Raw genomic sequence first — 24,652 nt, forward strand, 5'->3', positions numbered from 1 at the left:
CTCAGTGCGCGAGTCTGACTGGCACTTGGCCGGTTTTTTTTACTCTATTAATTAAATCTGAATAAAACTAATGCTATTCAGGCTATCATCTATACCAACTTATGATGAAATTGGAACGGGGCGATTTGAAACGAGGAAGATTTATGTGTATTGTAATCATCATCATTATCATCATCATCATCCTCATCATCATGATTATCATGATCAACCCATTCCCGTCCTACTAATGAGCACGGGTCTCCTCTCGGAGTGTATTGTATAAGCACATTAATTAAATTATCCATGGAGTGAAAGTGCACTCGGGCGAAGCCAGGGCGAATCTAAAACTACTGTAAAATAAACTCACAATAACTAAAAATACAATAAAAAATACTACTGAAAATCTGTGGATACCTACATGCAAAGCTGGGACTGGTCGCTAGTTTCATAACAAACTCAAAATTAAACCTTTTGTGCAGCGAGAAAATTTTTGAAAAGGCGAACGCAATTTAATTTGCATGCCAAAACACATTGTGAGCGTGTAGGTAGCCGGTAGGTTAATTTTTAACCGTAGGTACTTGTGAAACCCAGGTTCAGGGTTAATTTATTATTCAAATGTATCGAATTCAGTCGTAAAACGTATATAAAGACTCGTTTAAGCTTGTTATGGCCGATTCACAATATTCCAGTCCTATACAGGGTGTAACTAGAACGCTGGCAAAAACAATGACAGGTGATAGTACTGATGATTACTGATATGATACTACAAAAAACTATTAAAAATCCAAAAAATTTGTAAAAGTTTACGGTAAGTTACAAATAAGACATCTGACTGACGCTAGAGGTTAACGAACGTTAGGAAAGTAGAAAGTACTCGGAGTCAATGCCACGTCGTAGGCGGGGCATTGACCCGAGTTTTGCCGCTATACATTGCGGGCTTGAACAATTCTAAATCACTAAAAGTACAAAACGAGGCAAATGGTTATTGGTATTGGATTGTGTTTGGGTAGTGTCACAAAAACGCTAAGTTTTTGCTAGCGTTCTGGTTACATCTTGTATAATCCAGTAAATTGTTACCAGCTGGTCGATTGCGGAAAAACTGAATCAATCATTATTACAATCTCAATTGTTGTGATTGGCTGAATTTATGATATACTTGTTGCAATGCATTGTAGCCAATAGTGAGTGAGCGTCAACCAATAAGAGGTGATTGCGATCGTGACATTGTAGCTGTCATTCTACCACAATTGAACCGCAATAATATGGTCTTGGACTGTAGTAATGAAATGACGTGATTTTTTGTATAGCGGCAGTTAACTGCCGTGGGACTAGAATTTATTTTATCAAAGAGAATAATTTTGTTTTAAGCTAGGCAAACGCGTCCCATCTTAGGCCACATCATCACCTCCTATTAGGTGTGATCGTGGTCAAGCGTGCGCCTATAATGAATAAAAAATAATAATAATAATAAAAACGCAAATCAACGTGTTGTACCTACCTACTTGTCACAATTGTTTTTGTAAAACTAAAACTAAAACTATTTTTTTTTAATAAGCGGCTATTTTCTTTTTAAATCGGAAAACAATTGTTAGGCCAATTTAGGAAAATCTCTTCCTGAATTCAATTAAGAAAAATTGTAAGAAATACAGCACGCTAAAAGACTCTTTGTTATCTTTTCATATTACGAAAAAACATTATTTTGTAAGAGATATTGCAGAAAATCTTATTATTTGCGTCTTTGTTCGTCAACTTCTTGTTATTCCAAACTAGCTGTTGCCCGCGACTTTGTCCACGTGCCGCGGGAACTGTTTTTTCCCGTGGATTTTCCAAAAATTTAAACCTTGTCCTGACAATAAACACGACAAAAAACAACTATCCAATTTCGTGCAATCCACGCGGAAATTATGCCGTCCGTTTGTCTGTCAGTGGGCTGTATCTCGTCAACCGTAATAGGTAGAGAGTCAAAATTTTCACAGAACGTGTATTTTTATTGTCGCTATAACAACAGAATCACCTTTTGATTCACACCTTTCTTTTAAAACAAAATTCTGTTACAATGTTAGACTTGCATTTACACAAGTTTAAAAATGTATTTAAAGTATGCTACTAGAAAAAGCATTTTACACAATCGAAAATTAGTATCTAACGTCATTCAACATGAAAATGTACCTACAATCGGCTCTCGGGATCCGTTGAAAAATGCGCAACAACCATTTTTATGACATCACGTAAACTGTAATGGTAAATTGTAAAATCAAAAATGTATAGCTTCAGTTGTTCGTTTATGACTCGAAGGTGTGCAAACTGGGTATAAATTACTTCATGCCATGCAAATAAATCATTGTATTTCTTTGAACTCCGTGAGTACAAACATATTTTGATTCACACTTAAGTACTTACACTGTCCTACTAGCAATACTAGTTACTAACTGGGATGGTCCCAATAAAAATTTACTTCTTTAAAACGATTATATTCACTCATTAGAAATGAATGCAAAGTAAAATCCTTTGTTTCGTTGAGTATAAGCTTTTATAAAATGATCCCGTGAAGTGTTTTTTTTTTTTTTTAATTCAGATACAAGTTAGCCCTTCACTGCAATCTTACCTGGTGGTAAGTGATGATGCAGTCTAAGATGATAGCGGGCTAACCTGGAAGGGGTATGGCAGTTTTTTATTAAACCCATACCCCTTTGGTTTCTACACGGCATCGTACCGGAACGCTAAATCGCTTGGCGGCACGGCTTTGCCGGTAGGGTGGCCACGGCCGAAGCCTCCCACCAGCAGCATTTCTAATACTATTCTGAAGAAAGTATAAAAAATAATTCTTTATAGGTACTTTGACGTAAGATTTTTTACTCCTTTATTACTTGTTATCTCCCGAAGCCACCATGATTCAAACAAACGTCCCTCCCAGTGTTAGGGACAATACGCAGAGAAATTTTCACCTTTTATAAAATAAGGAAGGTCTGGCACGCGCTGGCCCTTAGGCTTAGGTTGCCCTACATGAAATAAAATAAAAAATAAAAAATTGATTTTATTCATTTAAAAAGCTGTACACTCCTACTGTAAAATAAATGTAATTTACACTCAAAACATAATCCAAACTTACAATACAAAGCCTTCCATTGTATTCTATTCAATAAAAAAATAAAAAAACAAGGATCGCTCGGTTCGTGTTCTATTCTAAAAAAATGTAGGCTTCGTTTTGAAATTCATACAACATCAACTTCATTTTTAGTGCTTGTTTTGCGCTTTTCTTTTGATATTTTATTAAAATATCGTTTTCTACTCTAAGAAATAAAGCTGCTCTATAAAAACTCAATTTCACCTATTTCTATCTCTATGATTTCAACATAACCACAGTCCTCGACAGATGAAACTTGTAACAAAACCTAGGTTTCACCTACATTGGCACTTTCAGCCCGATCCTTCCAGTAGTTTGACTACATACATACATCAGTCAGTCAGTTTTTCCTTTTATATATTTAGATTAGCTTATCCCCGCGACTTCGTCCGCGTGGACTACTTACATAAATTTCAAACCCCTATTTTACCTCAAGGGTTTGAATTTTCCTTTCGTCGAAATAGCTATCTGCATGCCAAATTTCAGCCCGATCCGTCCAGTAGTTTAAACTGCAAACCAGTAGTCAGCCAGCTTTTCCTTTTATAGATATACCTATGTAGATATAGATTTAGGTTGGCTTTAGATTTGTACTAATAAATATTACCTATTCCTCCTGTGCTAATAATATTACCGTGTATACCTATTCCATTTCTAATCACGTGAAACAAAAGGCCCCAGCCCCCAACACACTGTTCACATATCAACTGTCAGTGCGTCCGGACTCCCGTCACAGTGAATAAGGCTTGGAAACTTTTCGCTTGGAAAAATGCGAAACGGACGCATATGCTACTTGTGTCATCAGCATCATCATCAACCGATAGATAACACGGTCTTGCGCCACTTGAATCCAGCGGCTCCCTGCGACTCTTCTGATATCGTCCGTCCACCTAGTGGGGAGTCTTCCAACACTGTGTCTTGCGAGGTCGCCATTCCAGCACCTTGAGACCCCAACGTCTATCGGTTGTACGAACTATGTGCCCTGCGCATTGCCACTTCAGCTTCGCAATCCGTTGAGCTGTGTTGGTTACTCTAGTTCTCCTTCGGATCTCCTCATTTCTGTATTGATCACGTAGAGAAACTCCAAGCATAGCTCTCTCCATCGCCCGCTGAGCGACTCTGAGCTTTCTTATGAACTTTCGTGTGACTTAGATATTTTAAAGCGGCTACTTGTGTAGCCACTTCAAAATATCTAAGTCACACGCGAACCTGGGACTCCACGCGGAAAAAATCGCTAAGAAATGGCTTTGAAATTTGAAGGTTTGACCTACCTAGTAGTCCTACGTAGTAGTAGATTTTTTTTAAATATTCTCATTAATAATGAATTCAAGCCCCATAAACTACCGCTATACAAGAAATCACATCATTTTATTACTAGAGTCCAAGACCCTATTGCATAAAGGTTGAATATGACAAGGACAGGGCCATTAAACAAGCAAAATGGCACCGACTCCTTGTCCTAAAATGTTTATTTAGCACCAATGCAACCTCAGTGACGTCTAGATTTCAAACGGGTCGTTCATTTAGCATCTAAGAGGTGGCGCTGATTTGTTTGGTTCCAAAACCGTGAAAAATGTTGTTCGCTTGGGCATATCTTGTCATTTATAACGATATCTTGTCATTTATAACGATGAATATGACACAATATGTCATCTGAATGGTCCCCTCTTGGATGAAGGTCCCCTAAAGAAGCCCCTATTTTGACTATAAATTCCTGTGTTAATGATGTAACAAACAGCAAACGAATAAAATTTTAGGTTAAGGACAATCCAATTTAAAAATGACAAGACAATTAATAACATTAGGAAGGCGGCGACAAGATGTAATTTATACTTCAAAGACGCGCCGAATTATCTCAATTGCGAGATCGGAACGAACGCGAGCCTTGTTTAATGTTTACCGACAAATAAAAGGACAAGAGATTAGGAATTATTGCTTCTTAGAGCCAACGCATTCAGACGGAGTGGAGCGTAGTGGATTGGAGTGGAGTGGAGCGGAGTAGAGCGAAGTGGAGTGAAGCGGACTAGAGATTTTTTAATAACAACCTTAACTCTGGTCGATTGCGGAAAAATGCACCCATCATTATTACAATCGTAATTGTTGTGATTGGCTGAATTTATAATATTCTTGTTGCAACATAATGCTTTGTAGCCAATATAGAGCGAGCGTCAACCAATCAGAGGTGATTGCGATCGTGACATTGTAGCTGTCATCTGTATATATAAAATTCAAAGTCCTGACTGACTGACTTACGAGTATATATCAACGCACAAGCTAAACCGCTAGTCCTAGAGACATAAAATTGGGAGGGTATCCACTAAGAAAGGATTTTTCGAAATTCCACCTCTAATTGGGTTAAGTATGGTGGTTACAGTACCCTGGTGGCTTACAGTAACCATCCCCTTTTCCCCCCAGTTCCCAGGGTAACACAAACCGGGTGTGTATTAATAAACTTGCACCACTGAAGCGGAACTAGCGGCTCGAAAGTTTACCAATAGCAAACTTTGAGATTGTATAGTAGACTTCCTATGTGTTACTTGTATTTATTGTATGTACTGTATATTATTGTTAAACCTATGAAACTAATATTAAAACATAACCTAACAAGCCCTGATAGCCTAGTAGTTAAGATGTCAGCCTCCTATACGGGAGGTTGGGGGTTCGATATCGGGCACGCACCTCTTACTTTTCAGAGTTATATGCGTTTTAAGAAAACTGCATGCCTGAGAGTTCTCCACAATGTACTCAAAGGTATGTTAAGTCTGCCAATCCGCACATGGCCAGCGTGGTAGACATGGCCAAACCCTTCTCACTCTGAGAGGAGACCCGTAATCTGTAGAAGGTACATGCATTTTTGCACGACGCGTGCACATCAACTCAGAAATGTCTATTCTTTGTTCTAACTAGAATGAGTCTGTGTCACTTAGCTGCGTCGTAGCATACTCTCGTAGCATACTCAAAATCTGTTCTGTTCTGTGCTACGCCAGCTACGTCTCAGCATACGCGCAGACTGAGCCTTGAGCTATTGAGCTATATAAGCCTTCAATTGTCAGTTTTGTTGATAAGCTTATTTTTGCACATCGGAGACAGTGGCATAGTTTTCGGAAACGATAGATGTCGTGCTCGCGTGTCTGTGTCGTATAAATCCGTGACAAAGTCTCGATTTGACCTTCGTAGATAGTGCATCGGATATCGATGTCAATGATGATTGTTTACGACTTGATTGACTCGATCTTGTCTAGATATTAATATAAGTAATGCACTTGTTATACAAGAGATAAATCTAAATATATAAAAGGAAAAGGTTGACTGGCTGACAGATCTATCAACGCACAGCTCAAATTACTAGATGAATCGAACTGGATAGCTATAATGACGTTGGCATCCGCTAAGAAATGATTTTTGAATAATAAACCCCTAACGGGTACAATAGGGGGTTGAAATTTGTGAAATCGAACCCGACGAAATCGCGGCAATAAGCTGTCAAGTCTGAAGAATTCTGGCAATCCACACTTCGCCAGTGTCTCGTACTATGTTCTAAACCCACATCATTCTGAGAGAAGACCCGTCCTCAGTAGTGGGCCGGCGATGGGTTGATCACGATGAAACGTCCATGAGCTTTCGTTTCAAATGCAACGGAAGGGGGTAAAATAGGGGGTTGAAATTAGTGAAATCCACGCCGACGAAATAGCGGGAATAAGCTAGTTCCACAATAAAACCATATCAACATGCAGAATTATTGTTTAAGCGCACAATAATAAGCAATTTTTCACGCAAATTGCTTAATTTCCCATAATAAGTACCTTAACACAATAGCTTTGGCAAACAATACGATACTTACAATTAAAATGGGTAATCCGATTCAAAAATCACACGTTATTGTCACTCGCGCGATGAAAATTAATTCTGTGCAGGCGTACATCCGCTCCCGACGGTTGGCCAGACCACACTGGCTAGGATTTCAGATTGTCAGAGTTTCAGACGCTTTCAGGACTCGCATCGATAAGGGAGGGCTACATTACTGAAACTTAAAAAGCTGGATAGTTTATGAAATGAATCAAAACTTTGTTACATATAACTTTCATACTGGCAACTAAGGAGGAGAGGCCGTACCTTAAAAGGGCCAGTGCCTTCCCATCCCTAATTAGGAACAAATACAAAGGATATATGTGTGTGTGTGTGTGTACGTGAGTGCCTGTGTCTGTGTTTCAAGATCAGATGGATATTTTGTACAATGTACGAGTATGTATTCACTAGTTTTTCTGTTTCACATCTTCGACAAGCCAACCAAACAAACACCCTTGCGCATTTGTAATATGTGTACTGTGTAGTGATGTAAATGGGGTTACAACCCTCAGCACACATTTGCAAAATGCAACCGCCGAGTTTCTTGCTGGTTCTTCTCGATAGGAACGGCACTTCGAACCGGTGGTAAATAATTTTGACGATTTAAAAGTACTTGTAAAAGTTTACTAGAATAAAAATATATGCTATTCTATTCTATTCAGCAATCCATAGTTATATTAAAAATGCGAAAGTGCGTCTGTCTGACTGTCTGCTAGCTTTTCACGAGCCATTCGTACAACTGATTTTATAAAATTTGGTACAGAGATAGCTTCCATCCCGGGGAAGGACAAGGCTACTTTTTATCGCGGAAAATCAAAGTGTTCCCATGGCTTTTTAAAAACCTAAGTAAATCCACGCAGATGAAGTCTCGGGCGTCAGCTAGTGAGGTATACTACGCAGAAAGAGAGGTGGCGATATTCTTTCGTATATCGTCACGTTGGTGAAACCTGCGCCTTATATAACACAGTAGAAGGAACCCCCATCTTCGTAATGATAATTCTCTGTCGGCAAGAATTCGTAAATTCAGCCATCCAGCCGTTTCACAGACATCTTTGATTGTGGTTAGGATTATTATCTACCTTTGCGCGTGACGTCTCTTGAGGTTATTTCAGTATTAAATTAATGAAGCGTCACAAAGAATTTCGATTATCTTCTTATTCCATAGTCACATTATAAATGCAAAAGTGTATATCTGTCTGTCTGCTAGCTTTTCACGGCTCATCCGTCTGTTTCACTCGCACTTACAGATCGTAGGTAAGTGCGAGCGAAACAGACAGATAACTCGACGACTCAGTTTAAAATGCGTCGACTATAGTCAAAGTCAAAGTTAATGTAAAATTTATGTTATGGTAATCATTAATTAAGGTAACTTAAAATTACTTAAAGCTACGAGGGTTCTTTTACCTATGTACAATAAGGACCGACGTAGCGAGGACGTAGCATATACCTACGCCTTCGTAGCACAGTCACCTGTGTTCTACATTCACCAGTTTGGACTTTGCTGATGCACAAGGGACTTGGAGATGGGATGACAGTCAGTAAGTCAGTACCTTTCTTTTTATAGGACTAAATGGTGCATATGACTTCGTATACGTGGATTTTGGTTTTTGAAATTACGTAGGAATTCTTAGAAAAATTAGCCTTTATCCATCCTCGGGATGACTCTTAAGAGCCTCAATAGCTCAACCGGTAAAGGACTGGACTGAAAACCGAAAGGTCGACGGTTCAAACCCCGCCCGTTGCACTATTGTCGTACCTACTCCTAGCACAAGCCTGACGCTTAGTTGGAGAGGAAAGGGGAATATTTGTCATTTAACATGACTAATATTCTTTTTAAAAAAAAAAAAAACTCTGTACCAAATTTCATTAAAATCGGTTGAACGGATGAGCCATGAAAAGCTAGCAGATAGATAGACAGATAGACAGACAGACACACTTTTGCATTTGTAATATTAGTATGGAGGATTTTAATGGTTGTGAAATACAGATAGACAAGCAGATAAACTGGACCAAACCACGGCACTCTAAAAAGCTAAATTTAGCTTAAATACTGTCTATCTTTATAAAAACCGGCTAAATGCGAGTCAAAATCGCGCACTGAGGATTCCGTACTGCAGTCGTATTTTTTCGACTTTTTGCACGATAAATCAAAAACTATTATGCATAAAAATAAATAAAAATCTGTTTTAGAACGCACAAGTGAAGCCCTTTCATATGATACCCCACTTCATATAGTTATCTTACTTCGAAAGTTGAAAATAGCAATATTTGTTCATGACCACAATTAATTTTTTTTTTTGTGTGGTGTTCACTGTTCAGATTTTTCCCCGAATATTTGCTATGAGACCTACCTACCTGCCAAATTTCATGATTCTAGGTCAACGGGAAGTACCCTGTAGGTTTTTTGCCAAACCTACAGGGTAAACAGACCGATAGACAGACAGACAACAAAGTGATCCTATAAGGGTTCCGTTTTTCCTTTTAGTTGTTAACGCGTTTAGGGTACGGAACCTTAGGGTTCCGTACCCTAAACGCGTTAACAACGAATTTTTAGAAATTCGATGTGTTATCTTTAATTCTTGTTTTATCCGTCGAGGGTGTTTGTGTGGCGCGAACATTAATCTACGTCACAAGCTGAAGTTGGATGCGGAGTAAACAGGAAAATGGTATCACGTCACATTCTTCACCCAAAAAGTCATCATAAATCATTAGGCCTGACCTAACAGTCCCCGGCGGTTTTTTTTTTCTTTTTTAAAAAGAATATTAGCCATGTTAAATGACTAATATTCCCCTTTCCTCTCCAACTAAGCGTCAAGCTCGTGCTAGGAGTAGGTACGACAATAGTGCAACGGGCGGGGTTTGAACCGTCGACCTTTCGGTTTTCAGTCCACTCCTTTACCGGTTGAGTTATTGAGGCTCTAAATGTTGTACCTTGGATTGCATTTTTTTTATTCAGATACAAGTCCTAACCACTAGGCTATCACAGCTTCACTAGGCTATCACAGCTTCACTAGGCTATCACAACTTTGAATCTCATAATATACCTACCTGGCCATAATTTGAATCATTTAGTTTTAACCACTGAGCTATCGTGGCATTAAGGTAGGTCATTCACTAGCACAAAATTAGCGTGCCAACAAAGCTAATTAAAGATCTAAAAGCTACCCTATACCTTTAACTAACAAAGTTAACAGAAATTATGTTAATTATTTCATCGCACGCCATTCAGACGTTTCAAAATCTTAAAAATATACTTTATTGCTTTTCAAAATATTATACAAATTAATATTATTTTATAATTTCTGTAAATGTAAGTAACATTTACAGAAATTAAATTATTAAAAAAGCTTTTATAAGTTACTAGCTGCCCCGGCGAACTTCGTACCGCCTAACAGTCGATTCTTTTTCAGGCAATTTTTTAAATTTTTCTCTCCGTAAGAACCATCCTCGTACTTCAAGGTACCTCGTACTACTTACATTATAAAAAAAGAATTAGCGAAATCGGTTCGCGATGCGATGAGCAACACATTTAGTTATTCATTTTTATATTAGTTAGAGTCTAGGGCAAACTTAGTGAGGTGGGGCTTCATCTATGGGCATGATACGGAATGCATCTGCGGCCATCCGAGACAGACCATTGCGCACATGACTGGGTGCCCTGCGTGCCCGACAACCTGCACGAACGAGCTTAGCTTCGTGCTTCGTGTAGCTCTACACGAAGGCTTTTTGGGCTGCCCGTATTTGAATAACCGTCGACTCGAGTAGAAGCAGAAGCAAAATAAACCAAATATTTCGTTTAGTGATGACTCACGTTTTCTTAACACGAATGCCCGAAAGAAAAAAAAATAATGCAGAACCGTTGCGTAGTACTGATAATCTACACTGTGGCGATGCACAACCGATTCGGGGGCGTCTATGTAAGGTTGCCTGTCCACCGGTGCGGAGCTAGATAGCGGAGTGGAGGGAGAAAATGACACGGAAAGGTGTTGCGGACTATATCTGTCCATAGACACGGCGCTAGGCAGCGGAGAGGAGAGAGCAAGTAATGCGGAGCGGATTTGCAGACTGTGTTTTATGTTTTTCCATACGCGGAGCTAGCCCCGCTCCACTTCTCCGCTTCTCTCCTTTATGAGGACTTGCGGGTGACGATGTTGGATGGGATCGTACGCGGGGAAGCGGGGCCGGTCTTCTACACGGACCTCGTCTCATCGGCGGGGAACTACAATCGGCTACAGGAATTCGCGCACCATTGGCATAAGAGGCGAAGCAGCTCGCAGCGTACAGGTGCCAAGCCGGCACCACGGAGGAACAGCAGCGGGGATCTCAGCTGTGCTAGTGACATCTAGCCCCCAAGGGGGGAGAGTGAGCATAAGGGACAAGGTAGAGACAAAATAATTTGTAGGGAGTCAAGAAAGCGCCCCGGGAAAATGCCAAGAGCAAGTACCGAACGTGCGCCCTCCCGCGATTCGGCCCATATAACCGAGAGGTTGGTGGGGTCATGGGAGGTGGAGGGTTGCTCCGCTCCGCTTCTCCGGTACGCGATAAAATGTATGATTTTTTAAACTGGTCCGCTAATCCCTGTCCTCTTTACAATCGTTATTATTTAATAAAATGAATTGAAATTAAAAGCAACAATATTACAAAACAATAGCTCTAATTAAAATTGTAAATGAATAGCTTAACAGCTTAATAGCCGGCCGTTTCCAGGCCATTGGGCGCGACAGGTCATCCGCGGCGAGTGACAAATTAATGAATCATTATTACCCTTGGATGATATGATTACCCGCCCCGACTTCACACGAGTGCAGTATAGATACTAAATGTGGTGTCAGTGTGGTTTTTTTTAATATTTTAATATTTTTTTGTGGTATCATAATCAGCTATAATCAGTTATCATCAGTACTATCACCTGTCTTCGTTTTTGCTAGCGTTCTGGTTACACTCTGTATAGGTACTGGGAGCAATGGATTAAAGAGATATTTGAACAAAAACTATTTCTATTTCTATTTCTAAATCAAATATTCTTTGTAATATTAATAAGTTTGAATTTAATTAAAATAGCTGAGCAGGGCGTTTTCAGGCCATCAAGCCATTTATTGCCACAGATAATATACGGCGAGTGACAAATTAATCATTAATTTGTTATTGATTTTATGTCACTATCGCGATCACTCAGGCACTAAGCTATACATGATTAATTTGTCACTTGCTGTGGTCTGTGGATAATCTGTGACAATGATTTAAAAAAAAAGATTCCGACGAATTGAGAACATGTTGAGAACGTTTATTGGTCTGTTGGTTTGTCCTTCAATCACGTTGTAACGGAGCAATGCATCAACGTGATTTTTGCATGGATATAGTACAAGACCTGGAAATTGACATAGGCTACTTTTTATCCCGGAAAATCAAAGAGTTCCCACGGGATTTTTAACAACCTAAATCCACACGTACGAAGTGGAGGGCACCAGCTAGTTATTACATAAAGGAACAGTTTAAGATAATAGGTATATTATTTTTAAGTACCTACAATAAACTATTTAATAACACTATCGTTCTGTAGATAACATATCGTAGCGACATGTTTATTGATTTCACGTCATTACCGTGAACAGGTGGGCACTAATTAATCATTAATAATTAATTTGTCAGTCACTGTGCAAGACCTACCATGCCCTATGGTCTGGACTCTGGAAATATCAGCTGTTATTAAGCTATCACTACCCATCACTACCCATATTATACTTAAATGCCAAAGTGTGTTTGTTTGTTGGTTTGTCGCCTGTTCGCCATAATGACATGAAATCAATTAACATGCCGCTACAATATGTCATCTACTGAAATGATGGTTTTATAAACAGTTTATAGTAATTTAAAATAATATAATAAGTAATTATTCTTGTCCGTTGTGCCAGATCATTTTTTCCACGCACATTCAACCTGTGGAATCAACTCCCTTCGGCGGTGTTCCCATTAGATTACAACATCGGGTTATTCAAGGGGCGGACCAACAAATTCCTGAAAGGCCGGCAACGAATTGGGGGTTCCTCTGGTACTACAAATGTTCATGAGCGGCGGTACTTAATCATTTACCATCAGGTGACCCGCCTGCCGCGGGCGCTTAATCACCACAAACTCAATGGTGATTTTGTCGGACGATCAGGCTGACGCCCGGCGCCACCTATCCAGGCAAGGTGGTGTGAAATATGCTACCGGTCACGCGGGTGTAACTCAGAAACTATGCACCTGGTGCACGTAGCTCAGAAAAGATCTTGGCGCGACACCCTCATCGTATTGGGACATGGAATGTTCGCAGACTTAATCAGGATGGAAAGTTACATATCCTGGAACAAGAAATGCAGAGGAAAAGTATACACCTGATGGGTTTGAGCGAAACAAAATGGAGAAAATCTGGTCATTTTGTGTCAGAGCTCGGAAATAAAATCTACTTCTCGGGCTCGGAAGAGGAAAGTAGTAAAGGAGTGGCTTTTATTGTACCACAGCAGATGGATGTCCGACCAGCTAAAGGAGTCCAGCAGGTGTGGATTTTATCACATTGCGAAAATGGCCACCGACAGAAGCCGATGGAAACAGATAATCCATTCGAGGGCAGGTTGCCAGGACCACGATCTTCAGCAATGAAGGAACGACCGGAGAGAGAGAGAGACCCGCCTGCTCGTATGCTCGCCATTTTTATTTTTAAAAAATAGTAGCAGCAGAATATTTCTAGGCCATTGGGCGCGGCAGGTCATCCGCGGCGTGCACGCTTCGCCATAATGACATGAAATCAATTAACATGCCGCTATAATATGCCATCTACTGAAATGATGGTTTTATAACCAGTTTATAGTAATTTAAAATAAGATAAATAAGTATTCTTTATTAGAACTAGCTTATGCTCGCGACTTCGTCCGCGTGGACTACATAACTTTCAAACCCCTATTTCACCCTCTTAGGGGTTGAATTTTCAAAAACCCTTTCTTAGCGGATGCCTACGTCATAATAGCTATCTGCATGCCAAATTTTAACTCGATCCGTCCAGTAGTTTGAGCTGTGCGTTGAAAGATCAGTCAATCAGTCAGTCAGTCACCTTTTATATAGTCAGTCAGTCACTTTTTATGTAGCAGCAGAATATTTCCAGGCCATTGGGCGCGGTAAGTCATTCGCGGCGTGTGACAAATTAGTGATTAATTAATTAATGCACGCCTGTTCGCCATAATGACATGAAATCAATTAACATTCCGCTATAATATGCCATCTACTAAAATTATGGTTTTATAAACAGTTTAAGAATAATTATTTAAAATAATACCGACATAACTCAACGGGTTGCGAAGCTGAAGTGGCAATGGGCAGGGCACATAGTTCGTACAACCGTTAAACGTTGGGGTCTCAAGGTATTGGAATGGCGACCTCGCACCGGAAGACGCAGTGTTGGAGGACCCCCCACTAGGTGGACGGACGCCATCAGTCGAGTCGCAGGAAGCCGTTGGATTCAGGCGGCGTGACCGTGGCGTGTTGAAGTCCCTACAAGAGACCTATGTCCAGCTGTGGACGTCTATCGGTTGATGATGATGATGATGAAAATAATAAAGCAGCAGCAATAAGCGGTGATAGACTATTGGTTGCGACGTCGACCTTCCAGTTGGGTGGTCCGGGGTTCCGCGTACTTTTTCGTTTTTACCCAGAAGCCCAACCATACCAACTTTCATAGGGGGTTAACCCCCTTAGTTAATGGAGCTTCAAAAAATCCTTTTTTAGTGGGCGCGTCATAAAAGGAACCTACTTACTGTCTTTCAAGTTTTTAACCTTAGTGGCTTATCTGTGCGTTGAAAGACCAGTCAGCCAGTCAATCAGGACAATTCAATATATTTAAAAAAAACCGGTCAAGTGCGAGTCTGGCTCGCGCAATGAGGGTTCCGTACTACAGTCGTATTTTTTCGACATTTTGCACGATAGTTCAAAAACTATGATGCATAAAAATAAATAAAATCTGTTTTAGAATGTACAGGTGAAGACCTTTCATATGATACTCCACTTGATATAGTCACTCACTTCGAAAGTTGAAAATACTAATTATTAGTTCATGACCACAATTTAATTTTTTTTGTGTGATCTAACCCCAAATTCACGGTTTTCAGATTTTCCCCCAAATGTCAGCTATAAGATCTACCTACCTGCCAAATTTCATGATTCTAGGTCAACGGGAAGGACCCTGTAGGTTTCTTGACAGACAGACAGACAGACAACAAAGTGATCCTATAAGGGTTCCGTTTTTCCTTTTGAGGTACGGAACCCTAAAAAACCTTTCCTTTGTGCTCAGAAATGTTTGACCAAGATTCGAATCTGCGACCTCTGGGTCAAGATCGACACGTTAAACCACTAGACTGTCGCGGTTTTTTCACATACATTGTAGAGTAATCTATAATTCGCTTCCAACCGTGCGTCGCTTGGCAACTGTTGCTACGCAACCGCACAGACTAGCTCTATCTAATCACTACCCATATTATAAATGCGACAGTGTGTTTGTTTGTTGATTTATTGGTTTATTGGTTTGTTGATTTGTCCTTCAATCACGTCGCAACGGAAAAATCCCGTGGGAACTCTTTGATTTTCCTGGATAAAATGTAACCTATGTCACTCTCCAGGTCTTTAAATATACCTATGCAAAAAGTCACGTCAATCTATTGCTCCGTTGAGACGTGATTGAAAGACAAACCAACAAACAAACACACTTTTACATTTATAATATGGTTAGGTTAGACATCGGGTCGCCAATTTAGCTCCTGCATTTCACGAGTAATCAATGAAAACAAGATGTATTCTAATAGATCAATGTTTCATAGAGATATATACATCATAAATGAAGCTCTGTGTTGTAGCTACTCTGCGTACCCAGTAGACATCGCGTCGCCAATTTAGCTCCCGGGCTTTTCATGCGAAATTAATGAAAACGAGATGTATTCTAATAGATCAATGGTTCATAGAGATTATTCATAATAAATGAAGCTCTGTGTTGTAGCGACTCTGCGTACCAAGTAGACATCGCGTCGCCAATTTAGCTCCCGGGCTTTTCACGCAAAATCAATGAAAACAAGATGTATTCTAATAGATCAATGTTTCATAGAGAATATTCATAATAAATGAAGCTCTGTGTGTAGCTACTCTGCGAACCCAGTAGACATCGAGTCGCCAAGTCACCTCCCGGGCATTTCACGAGAAATCAATGAAAACAAGATGTATTTTTAAAAGTTATACCTACCCACTTGCGTACATTAGGCATAAATACATAGGCCCTTTTTTTTTTTTTTTTTTTTAAATAAAATATATAACGTTCTATGTACTATAATGTAATATTTATTATAACTATATTTTAGCCTTTTTAATTCCTTAATAACCAGTCACTTTTCACTTTTACACACACAAATTATTAAATTGAAATTCATTGAATAGCATGTAGTTTAGAAAAAAATCAGGTAACTAGTAATTACACTACATTGCACTTTTAATTATTTTTCATTCGCGTGGCAGCCATTTTGAAATTTTTACTACAAGCAGGAATTGAAATCTGAAAATTTCAACTATTACAGTTCATGAGATACAGCCTGCTGATAGACAGACGGACAGACAGACGAATGAACATTGGGGGCATTTAGGATCCCGTTGGCACTGTTCGGGTATGGTGGCACATTTCGGTAATTGAAAACTAAAACCCGACTACGATCGTCGTCTTAATAAACGCTGAAAGATTATAGTAAAATTGTCGCTTGGTATATTTTAATAGTATACCTATTACTTATATTTATATTTATGAACTCAGTATTTTTTCTCTTTCATTTGTCATCCCACTGGATACAATTGCAAAAAAAAAATTAAAGACTCCCACTTTTTTGGATGTAACATCCGTCAGATCGATTTTGTTCGTATAAAATGTAGTCTAAGTCACCCGGACCATGACAAATGACAACGAGTCAATAGACACCTCACTTATCAAAATCATAATCGTAAAACAAAAAAAAAGTAGCTAACATCTAAATATGCATGCAATCATACACTCCCATTTACACACACACACACATGCACACACGCTCACACATACTCATAAGCACACACTCACACACGCATACACACACACATACAATCATACACACACTGTTGTAATTTTATTTTATTATTGTATATACCTACATTTATTCTAACTCTATTCTGTTAAAATAGTTTAATTATAATTTTAAGTAATCTCTTTTGGCCTTCTGTTATACCTAGATTTAAATTTAAATAATAATTATGTATTTACGCTGTTGATTACTTTCAAATAAACAAAATAAAAATAAAATAAAATAAAATCATCTCAGTAGTTTAGCCGTTATAGTAGAACACACAGATATAAACACACAAACATACATAGACTGCCAAAATCATAACCTTTCCTTTCGGCTTTGCCGTAGTCGGGTAAAAACTATCAAGAATTAACACCTCTTTATTAAAACCCCAACTAAAACAACAATTAGCTACACTAATAAAAACAATTAATCAATAAAAATTGCAGTATGAAGACAACGTTCATTTCACACGCGATTAAAAAAACATGGCAGCCATTTTGGAAAATTCGTCACAGACTAATGAATTAAGTTTATAAGGCACAGAGTAATCAATGGCTCGTAGTTAGAACGCCGAAAAGCAAAAATGAAATTAGTTCTTATCTTCTGTATTTGCTTTGCCGCGGCTTTGGCTGTGCCGGCGGTGAGTTAAGTTTTTCATAATTTTTATGATAGTGTTTCACCTACACTCCAAAGAATTTTCTAATAATCAGGGTTCCGTACCTCTAAAGGAAAAAGAAACTCTTATAGGATCACTTCGTTGTCTGTCTGTAAAGAAACCTATAGGATACTTCCCGTTAACCTAGAAATAGAATCATGACATTTGGCAGGTGGTCTTATAGCACAAGTAAAGGAATAAATCCGAAAACAGAGAATTCGTGGTTACATCACAAAAAATTAAAATGTGTTCATGAACAAGTGATTAGTATTTTCAATTTTCAAAGTAAGATAACTATCCCAAGTGGAGTATAATATGAAAGGGCTTTACCTGTACATTCTAAAACAGATTTTCATTAAATTTTGTGCTTAATAGTTTTTGCATTTATCGTGTCGAAAAAATACGACTGTAGTAGGTACGGAACCCTCGGTGCGAGAGTCTGACTCGCACTTGGACGGTTTTTTTTCAACTATGGTTACTCGTATTAGTCACCTGCTAAGCCTGCCCAACGTCGAAATAGATGAAACTTTTGTAAAATTGTATGCCATTTCATTTTACTTTTAGCCAGTACCAGATCACGACCAAGAGGAAGACCAATTCGATGACCAGGTTCTTATTTTTGTTTTTTAATTGAAAATATATTGTATTACAATACAACTTGAAGCTAGTGTTGTCTAATTACTGTACAAGTCATGCCCGCGTGGAATGGTGCCAAGAATACTGGCTGCATTTCCGCGCTGGACAGCCAGCCTGATTCAATGATTTTATTAAATTTGATTTATCTTTTTACAATATTTCTATTTTTTCTTAGCAACAACAATACAGGAGAAGATTACAACGCCTCAGTTTAAGTGTAAGTTTCAGAAAGGGAAATCGTGTCCGCTATATTGTTACGGGATACGTCTTAGCAAAACAATATGGCCGACACGATTTCGCTTTCTTTGTTTGGACGTGTTGGGTATATTAATTTATTTTAGAAAAATAACTTACCTATTTTAATAAAATAATGCCTTAATTTTTTATTTCATTGCACATTTTACTATTTAATATTTTTTTACATAATATAAGAATTTTCCTTCCAACAAAATTCTTAGATCATACATTTTTAGTTTATATAATTACTGATCTTTACAGTTTGAAGAACGATTCCTAAATTATAATTTCATTTGCATTTATTTGCATTGCATTTATTTATTTCAATTTTTTTCTTGTTTTAGCTCTTCGATGATGCTGACAGAGTAAATATCAATTTTATAAAATATAAAATAATATCATAAAATGCTTTCCCTACTTTGAATTTCATTTACAAAAATATATCACCAAATTATAATACTTAGTACCTACTTGCCCAATAGTGAAATAATTGTGATTTTGATGATGTTTTCTTTATAATTATTGTGTATTTATAAAACTTTTATTTTTAAGTGTCGTATACCTACCATAAAAGTACCTATACCTACTTACCTAATCTCAATTTTAATCGCACTATCAATATATCTTCCCAGATAAAGAATGGAGACCGTGATGACCGAAGAGACCATAGTGACAGGAGGGATCGTGATGACAGAAGGGACCACCATGACAGGAGGGACCGTGATGATTGGAGAGACCGAGATGACAGAAGAGACCGTGATGACAGAAGAGACCGTGATGATAGAAGAGACCGTGATGACAGAAGAGACCGTGATGACAGACTAGACCGTAACGATAGACGGGACCATGACGATAGACGGGACCGTGATGACAGAAGAGACCGCAGCGTCGAACGGGATCGTGATGTCCAACACTTAGTAGACCTCCAACGTCTGCATGTGGCTCAAAGGGAAGGTGATTCTGTACACCAACAGGACCGAGACGATGAAGATCGGGATGACAATGAAGTTCTAAGGGTAAGCCATAAATAACCATCATGCAATAAAGAAATTTGAATTGAATTGAATTTAAAAAAGAAAACGGTACAGCACAGAACAAATACCTTTAGAAGTGGCCCTAATGTGACTCTTACTGTTAAAGCGAGATAGCTAAATGCATTAAGGTTTTTATTAGAACGTGACAAAATGATTATTTGCTGTCCTTATCACCATGGCCACTTTTTTGTTTGTCAAGATGTATTTGCACATGAGATCTTGACAAACAACGTGAAGTGTAGAAGGAATGACATTTTACAAGTAAGTACATCTAAGGTACATAACTATCTGCTTGAGCGAGAGGGACTGAGGGGGCCACGCTAGTTGCATATCTGTAGGTATATTATATCTGTGGTATTTAGTAAGCAAGTATTACTATTTCTTTTTTATAGAAATCACATGCGGATTTGATATCCAACGTTCTTAGTCATCTAACTAACGTACGTATGATCTATTTTTGTATTAATCAAAAGAATATTGTTATACTTTTCTTGTAAAATTACTAAATCTACTTGTTTTCAAAATTGCAGAAATATCAAGGCCATGGTGTAAGTACTTATTCCACTATTTTTTAACAATTGCCAATTGCTCATTCTTGACTAATCTAATTTTTCTAGTAAAGTTACCTATTAATTTTCTTATTAATTATTTAACTAAGTAGCTTATGTATACGGCACGAATTTGAAAGCCCTATTTTACTCCCTTAGGGGTGGAATTTTCGAAAAATCCTTTCTTAGCGGATGTATACGTTACAATAGCTATCTCCATGCCAAATTTCAGCCAGATCCGTCCAGTAATTTGAGCTGTGCGTTGATAGATCAGTCAGCTTTTCCTTTTATATATTTAGAAGATTTTCTTCAATAAACAACAATTATACCTAATAATAAACCAGTAAATATTATTTACAGGCTCTGAAAATTTCATACGTAAGTGCTTAAAATTTTAAATATTCAATTTAAAAAAAAATTGTTTTTGTCTTCATTTTTTCTCATGATATTTTTTTTTTGTTTGAAGAAGCCGCAAAATTCATTGGTAAGCATAATATTTTAATTTGTACAACTTTACTGATTATCAAAATTACCTCATTAGGTAATTTCGCAAAGTATTTACAAAATTGAAAATTGTAAATTATTTTTGTATATATAAAATTTTTAGTGATACCTAAGTTTTTCAACATGTAAATATATATACTTTTTTTGTACATATTTAATGTTTATTGAAAATAAATAACTTCAATTTATTAATGTAAATTAATTTTGTAGAATTCCCTACCGCTGCAGCCTGTAAGTGAAAATAAAATGACATAAATTTTATATTATTAGATATTTCGTCTTCTTTTCTTGCTTGGTGATTTTTTAATCGATTTTTTTTAATATGAATTTTTATGTAATTGACAATAATAAAATTAATCTTTTATTATTATTTTGTCCTTTCAGGTACCAGTACCACGTCTAACTCCTAGAATCTACGATTTGGGCGTGAGTGAATTTTTTAAACTGCTGAATTTTAAGCTGTGATAGCCTAGTGGTTAGGACGTCCGCCTCCTAAACGAAGGTCGGGGGTTCGATCCCGGGCACCTCTAACTATTCGGAGTAATGTGCGTTTTAAGTAATTAAATATCACTTGATTAAACGGTAAAGGAAAACATCGTGACGAAAAAACATACAACATGCCTGATAGTTCTCCATAATGTTCTCAAAGTTGTGTATATATGTAAGTCTGCCAATCTGCACTTGGCCAGTGTGGCAGACTGCTCACTCTGAGAACTTTTTAAAACTCGCACTTGCCTGGTTTTTTTTAATTAGTATTTTTTTCTATTTGTAGAGCCTGAACTTCAAATACGTAAGTATTGGTACTGATTCTGAGAACACCTAAATTTTACTAGTGTAACATGAAAAAGACAGACAAAATTTGTCAGTTTTAAATTTAATTTAGTGATGTCAAACCTTTGACTTTAGCTGCCAGTCGCGAGCCTATTGTTTTAGCGTGCTCTAAAATTTAAAGTCTTTAAATGTAAAATTCATGTTCTGACCTTTTTTAGCAATATTAAAAAGAAAAGGATGCAGCTACTCTTAGAGAAAGACAACAAACAGACTCGGCGCCACTGTTATTCTTTATTGATTTAGATATTTGTTGTAGTAAAGTTAAACTAGGTAGGCAAGTAATAACTAGCCATTAAAACATGCTTTAAAAATGTCTTTTGTATTATCATCATCACCATTCCATCGCCGGCTCACTACTGAGGACGAATCTCCTCTAAAAGGCCATAGTACCAGCTAGCCAAGTGCGGAATAGCGACATCACACACATTGTGGAGACCTTTCAAGCATGCAGGTTTCCTCCCGAACTTTTCCCTACTTATACCTAAACTGTACCTATATCGACACCAAAAATTCAAAGATCAAACCCCGGACCTCCGACTTGAGGCCGAAATAAAAAATAAAATAAAACTCTGTAGCCGTTTTTCCTATCACTTTTTTTAATAGAATATTTTGATTAAAAATAGCCGTTTTTTCTACACTCAGTAACTATTTATAACGTTCTAATTTTAAACTCTCAAAATCCGCAGTATGCGCCCGCGCCGCCTGTCTACCATGGACTGGTAAGAGATTTTCAAGTATAAGTCCCGCTAATTGCTACTGCGCTGGAACCATGTCTAATATTTTTTATTTTTTTCACTAAAATGGCGACCACACGCATTAGCAATTTGCGGGACTTATATTAAATTATTCCTAACTAGCTTATGCTCGCGACTTCGTCCGCGTGGACGACGCAAATTTCAAACTCCTATTTTAGCCCTTAGGGGTTGAATTTTCAAAAATCCTTTCTTAGCTGATGCTTACAATGCTTATGCTTGTACGTCATAATGTGCATGCCAAATTTCAGCCCGATCCGTCCAGTAGTTTGAGCTGTGCGTTGATAAATCAGTCACTCAGTCAGTCAGTCACTTTTTCCTTTTATCTATACTAATATTATAAATGCGAAAGTGTGTCTGTCTGTCTGTCTGTTAGCCTTTCACGGCCCATCCGTTCAACCGATTTTGACGAAATTTGATACTTACAGCGATAGCTTGCATCCCGGGGAAGGACATAAGCTACTTTTTATCCCGGAAAATCAAAGAGTTCCTAAATCTAAAACCTAAATCCTAAATCCACGCGGACGAAGTCGCGGGCATCAGCTAGTATATTATATTCTGTGTGCGCTTAAAAATTTCAACATGAGGCAGTCTAAGAGTGAGATCTATAGAGCGCACTTTGACTTTGCTCAGACTTAAGACAGAGTTAAAACGAGACAGAGCTATAAAGTCAAAGTGCGCTCTATAGATCTCAGAGTAAGTTTTGCATTATCAAATCAAATATTTTCAGCATCACCTTCCAACCACTGCAGCGTTGAAGGTGAGTTTACCATATTATACAAATTACAAACTAGGTACCTAGGTACCTGTCTACAGTAGAAAATAATGTACATCCACCTTTAGAAGGAGATAGCGGATTTGTAGAGCATTGTCTCTGTCGTTGAATATTCGTAATTTTATCACGCCAGTAGGTTTTGCCTGTTAATTTTACTTTTGTGCCTATTTTAATTTTTTGTTGCATTTTTACAGAGCCCCACCAACAGCGAGCTAGCATTGCATGGGCTTGCCTTGGTTCGTTTTTACTTTTTAACCACTACCACTACTATAACATAAAATACACTGTCTGTTTGTTTGATGGTTGTCAATCACGCCGCAAAGCACGATTTGACGGTTTTTGCATGGATTTACATGGTGTAACCAGAACGCTGGCAAAAACGAAGACGGGTGATAGTACCTACTGATGATTATTACCTACTGTTATTATATGATACCACAAATTGTGGTAAATTAAAACTACCTGACTATTCATAAGCACTTTTAAAAAGTTTACATGAATAAAAAAACATTCTATTCTATTCTATTCTAAATAAAAAACCGGCCAAGTGCGAGTCAGGCTCGCGTAATGAGGGTTCCGTACTACAGTCGTATTTTTTCGACATTTTGCACGATAATTCAAATACTATTATGCATAAAAATAAATAAAAATCTGTTTTAGAATGTACAGGTGGAGACCTTTCATATGATATCCCACTTGATATAGTTATCTCACTTCGAAAGTTGAAAATACTAATTATTAGTTCATGACCACAATTTAAATTTTTTTGTGTGATCTATCCCTAAATTCACTGTTTTCTGATTTTCCCCCAAATGTCAGCTATAAGATGTACCAAAATGTACCTGCCAAATTTCATGATTCTAGGTCAACGGGAAGTACCCTGTAGGTTTCTTGACAGACAGACGGACAGACAGACAGACAGACAGACAGACAACAAAGTGATCCTATAAGGGTTCCGTTTTTCCTTTAGAGGTACGGAACCCTAAAAACGTAGAAAAATATTTAAAAAAAATCTATATTTAAGTCCTATGTAAAAGTTCACGATATATTGCAAATAAAACATCTGATTGACACTAGAGGTCAACGAACGTTGCGTAAGTAGGCCACTCGGAGTCAATGCCGCGTCGTAGGTGGCTACCTAATTTTTTTGAGTTTTGCACGCTATACATTGCTGGTTTGAAAAATACTAAATCACTAAAACTACAAAATGAGGTAAATGGTTATTGGTATTGGATTGTGTGTAGGTACTTATTATAACAATAACGCTAAGTTTATGCTATACATAGTTAAAGATCTGGAAAGTGACATAGGTTACTTTTTATTCCGGAAAATCAAAGAATTCTCTCAGGATTTTTAAAAACCTAAATACTCGCGGAAAGTCGGTGTCATTTAATAAAATATCTATAGGTAGGTAACTACACAGAATATTATTTTTTCAGAGAGACCGCGATGACGATGACGATGACGATGATGATATTCAATAGTGACAAGTTGAAAAGAAAGACAAAAGACGACTCAGCTTTATTATAAATGGCCATCGATATTATTTAACTAAGTAGTTAAGTACATTTTCTTACTTCCTAAATAAAGAGCAACGCTGTACGGCATTAATTATTTGGCGTTTTATTTGTGTA

At 37.8% G+C, this 24,652-nt stretch overlaps 3 protein-coding genes across 8 annotated transcripts in view; 1 reads left to right on the plus strand and 2 right to left on the minus strand.

Moving 5' to 3' along the window:
* LOC117993927 (sperm surface protein Sp17-like) overlaps positions 1-7,045 on the minus strand; it is a 136,336-nt gene extending 129,291 nt beyond the window's left edge. Inside the window, exon 1 of the mRNA XM_069507269.1 lies at positions 6,942-7,045. The gene's annotated coding sequence lies outside the window, so the exon portion shown is untranslated. The remainder of the gene's footprint in view (positions 1-6,941) is intronic.
* The window catches only part of LOC117993926 (cysteine-rich PDZ-binding protein), a 305,498-nt gene that overhangs the window by 194,401 nt on the left and 86,445 nt on the right, over positions 1-24,652 (minus strand). The gene's annotated exons all lie outside the window — the stretch shown is intronic.
* On the plus strand, positions 17,544-24,630 carry LOC117993979 (uncharacterized protein DDB_G0283697-like). Of its 6 annotated transcripts, XM_069507256.1 has the most exons (17): positions 17,544-17,686; positions 18,266-18,310; positions 18,513-18,554; positions 18,919-18,939; positions 19,207-19,314; positions 19,387-19,590; positions 20,001-20,048; positions 20,139-20,156; positions 20,517-20,534; positions 20,623-20,640; positions 20,871-20,891; positions 21,045-21,086; positions 21,433-21,450; positions 22,178-22,210; positions 22,974-23,003; positions 23,213-23,254; positions 24,458-24,630. In XM_069507256.1, exons 1-17 carry the CDS (start codon positions 17,630-17,632, stop codon positions 24,500-24,502), a joined length of 810 nt encoding a protein of 269 aa, XP_069363357.1. In that variant the 5' UTR covers positions 17,544-17,629; the 3' UTR covers positions 24,503-24,630. The 6 variants fall into 6 exon arrangements, with proteins under 6 accessions (XP_069363357.1, XP_069363353.1, XP_069363354.1 ...); XM_069507252.1 differs by having other exon boundaries at positions 19,207-19,590; XM_069507253.1 differs by lacking the exon at positions 21,433-21,450 and having other exon boundaries at positions 19,207-19,590.

The sequence above is a fragment of the Maniola hyperantus genome, chromosome 25, assembly GCF_902806685.2.
Source record: "Maniola hyperantus chromosome 25, iAphHyp1.2, whole genome shotgun sequence".
Taxonomy (NCBI): Eukaryota; Metazoa; Arthropoda; class Insecta; order Lepidoptera; family Nymphalidae; genus Maniola; species Maniola hyperantus.